Raw genomic sequence first — 1,117 nt, 5'->3', positions numbered from 1 at the left:
AGATGATGACTGTACAAACCATTTTACACCCAATCAAGTAGCTCGAATGCACTGCTATATTGATTTGGTCTACAAAACCTGGGTCCATGGTAGAAAGCCCACCACTGTTCCTCTTGCACCAGTGGTGATTGGTCAAGATGCAGATTCCGTCACCATTCATTGGCTGAACCCAATCAGTGGGCCACTTGCCCACAGGTAAAGTGAGGAGCATACATATAACAGACAATGAGAAATTCACATAGTTTCCCCATGCAACTTGATTTTGAGCTGATTTGGTTTACAAAATCCATTAATACTTGACCACATTAATTTATCTTTGTAATTTAGATATGAATCATGCTGTGTGAATATATACTGGAGTTAATTTTCATGATTATGCTAACTAAAGTAAATGTATTGTTATGTTGGAAATATTCGACTATAACATGCAGTTTTGCATGTTCAAAAACCTGCATTTTATTCACAATCTGTCCGCAATGCAGAAAGAGCACATGAAGTGATGTATTTTGAGCTCCCCACTTTTTGATCTCTCACTCTCTTTGTACACTTTTTTAAAAGCTGTTCTCTGTGGCTGTGTAGGGAAGGTGACATGAACTGTCTTCTCTGTGATGAAAACGGAGCGTTCCATCAGTACGCCTATGAGGCCACTTCTCCTCACGCCTGTGATTCCACTGGATACTGGACACCAGAGGAAGCAGTGGGTTAGTACTCATATTATTATAACGTATTATTTTACATTGTAATTGTAATTGTACATATTATATACTCATATCATTACCACACAACTTTACTTCATACTTGCAAACACAGACAGGTGGAAAGATACAAACCATAAAAAAGGCTCATTGCTGTTGGGTTGTATGTCAGCGCTGTTGAAATCTCATTTGGTCAATCAAATTAGAGGACCAGGACTAACTGCTGTATTATAGTTTTTATGTCATGGTCTAACAAAGTTCTTCCACACGCATATGTCATGAATCATAAGATGGTGTGCGCATGACTAAATGCCGTCTCTGATATAATTGTTGTTGTACGTGTGTTTGATCCTCAGCACACCACTGAATATGTCATGAATGATCGTGTAAAAAAAATTAATGAGGATAGAGAGAATTTAGCC

General features: G+C 38.1%; 1 protein-coding gene across 1 annotated transcript; it reads left to right on the top strand.

The window, feature by feature from the left end:
* Positions 1-15: 15 nt before the first annotated feature.
* LOC107580146 (pappalysin-2-like) lies at positions 16-701 on the top strand (the record flags this gene model as incomplete). The annotated part of the gene is made up of 2 exons (XM_016265886.1): positions 16-195; positions 580-701. Coding segments are annotated over exons 1-2 (271 nt in total), but the record flags the coding sequence as incomplete, so codon positions are not given.
* Between the last annotated feature and the right edge of the window lie 416 nt (positions 702-1,117).

This window comes from Sinocyclocheilus grahami, unplaced genomic scaffold (assembly GCF_001515645.1).
Source record: "Sinocyclocheilus grahami isolate Dianchi unplaced genomic scaffold, SAMN03320097.WGS_v1.1 scaffold25619.1, whole genome shotgun sequence".
Classification (NCBI taxonomy): Eukaryota; Metazoa; Chordata; class Actinopteri; order Cypriniformes; family Cyprinidae; genus Sinocyclocheilus; species Sinocyclocheilus grahami.
This window is presented reverse-complemented; position numbering and strand designations above follow the sequence as displayed.